The sequence below is a fragment of the Pseudomyrmex gracilis genome, unplaced genomic scaffold, assembly GCF_002006095.1.
Source record: "Pseudomyrmex gracilis isolate BER0280 unplaced genomic scaffold, ASM200609v1 scaffold_1773, whole genome shotgun sequence".
Classification (NCBI taxonomy): domain Eukaryota; kingdom Metazoa; phylum Arthropoda; class Insecta; order Hymenoptera; family Formicidae; genus Pseudomyrmex; species Pseudomyrmex gracilis.
The window spans coordinates 7,385-9,235 of record NW_018022357.1 but is presented as its reverse complement, the minus strand read 5'-3'; the positions used below and the strand labels follow the sequence as shown (position 1 = coordinate 9,235).

General features: G+C 48.2%; 1 protein-coding gene across 1 annotated transcript; it reads left to right on the top strand.

Annotated features, from left to right (window-relative positions):
- Positions 1–115: 115 nt before the first annotated feature.
- Positions 116–1,447, top strand: LOC109862424 (uncharacterized protein K02A2.6-like; the record flags this gene model as incomplete). The annotated part of the gene is made up of 1 exon (XM_020442479.1): positions 116–1,447. A coding segment is annotated over exon 1 (1,332 nt), but the record flags the coding sequence as incomplete, so codon positions are not given.
- Positions 1,448–1,851: the final 404 nt, after the last annotated feature.

The following is a 1,851-nucleotide window of genomic DNA, read 5'->3' as shown; positions in this document are numbered from 1 at the left end:
CGTCCCTGAGTGTATCCGGGTCCTATCCCTGAGCCCTCTCTCACCTTGGATAGGGTCATAACAACTGGCGCTGCGGACATTAACGTGGAAAGAAACGTGAAAAACGAAAACGANGATGTCGGACACGACGAAACAGATCGAGTCTCTCACGGCCGCCATTAACAGTCTTCTCCAACTACAACTCACTCAGCGACAAAGCGGTCAGGAAGTTGCATCCCAAGCTAACANAGCATCGCACACAGAGATATACAATCATCTCAGTGCTCGGGTAGAGAAATACCATTACGGCTCAGGTGACGAAACAAAACCATTTTCAAAATGGCTACTACGCCACGAGTACACTGTGGTCACGGAAGCAACGTGCTTGCCACCTCAGATGCAAACACGTCTTGTGTTAGACAACCTCGGACAATCTGAGTTCGACAGGTTAGTAGATCACATCGCACCTACGGATCCAACGCACATGCCTCAAAACGAGCTTATCGCGACTCTGAAAGAATTGTTTCAAGACAAGGTTCCTATTACTCGTCGTCGTATAGAAATATTAAATTATCGCTATGATAAGTCAACCTCGATCACCGAACATATCGACCGTATCAACCGTCATGCGGCCGACTTCGACCGATCTAAATTGACAGACGANAATCTACGCATCCTTCTGTTGTTGCAATCGTTTTGCTACTCGCAGGACAACGACGAGCTAAAGAAAATTGCTCTCCGAGTGATCGAGAAGAATCAAAATGCCTCGCTCAGGGATGTTGTCGCAGAGCTCGAAGCTCACATGAATGTCTCCTCGGGTATGAAAACACTCGAGAACCCTGCNAAACATCCTCAACCATCCGTCTTAAAGTTATCGCAGTACAAGAAGAGAAACACTTCGAAACAGAAATCTGCCCCTGAAGATAGTAAAGTACCGGCAGTGAGTATAAAGTGCAACGGTTGTGGTGGCGCGCATCCGCGGTCAAAGTGCACGTTTCGCGACGTGATCTGCTATAAGTGTTCGACCAAAGGACATATCGCGAAAGTGTGTCGCTCAAACGCGCAACAACCGAAGATCGAGACAATAGTCGGAACCGGCGCTAAGTCAAGTAGCGTCAGGTCTCANTCGCTTTGTTCGATCGGCAAACGTCGACGACACTACATAACAATATCGGTACTCGGTAACCTTATAACTCTACAGTATGACACCGGGTCAGATATTACGGTNATCGGTAAAAAAGATTGGATCCGCGTCGGATCTCCAAAACTTTCCGCGAGTGACATCGTTGAACACGCGGGTGGAAGCGAACTCGATATTATCGGCAGATTTCACTGCACCGTTCAAGCTCGCGATCGTACCGGTAATATTTACATCAACGTCGCGTCGCGCGACGGTGTCAACTTATTTGGATTAAACGCCATAGACAGCCTTGATCTGTGGTCTGTGCCCTTATCCGAGCTACATCAGGTTAGCTCCGTGTCGTGTGTGCAGAACGTTTGCGCACCGGTGTCAAACATTGTACCTGTCACGAATCTACTAAACAAACAGGGCAAACGTCCTCTAATCACGGACATCCATGAAATAGCGTCTGAACATAACGTATATCTCGAGAGCGTCCTCCGCCGTTTTCCAGATCTNTTCGCCGAGAAATTGGGCACATGTCGCGATTTTAAAGCAAAGTTCGATCTCGCGAGCAACGCTCGACCGGTGCAAAGTCNGTGCCGTCAAATACCGTTCGCAATGGAAAGACCCCTCGAGGAAGAACTTTTACGTCTCGAATCTAATGACATTATCGAACGCGTAAAAACATCGAACTGGACAGCGCCCATCGTTATCGCAAAAAAACAGAACGGCAAGCTCCGTCTCTGTGC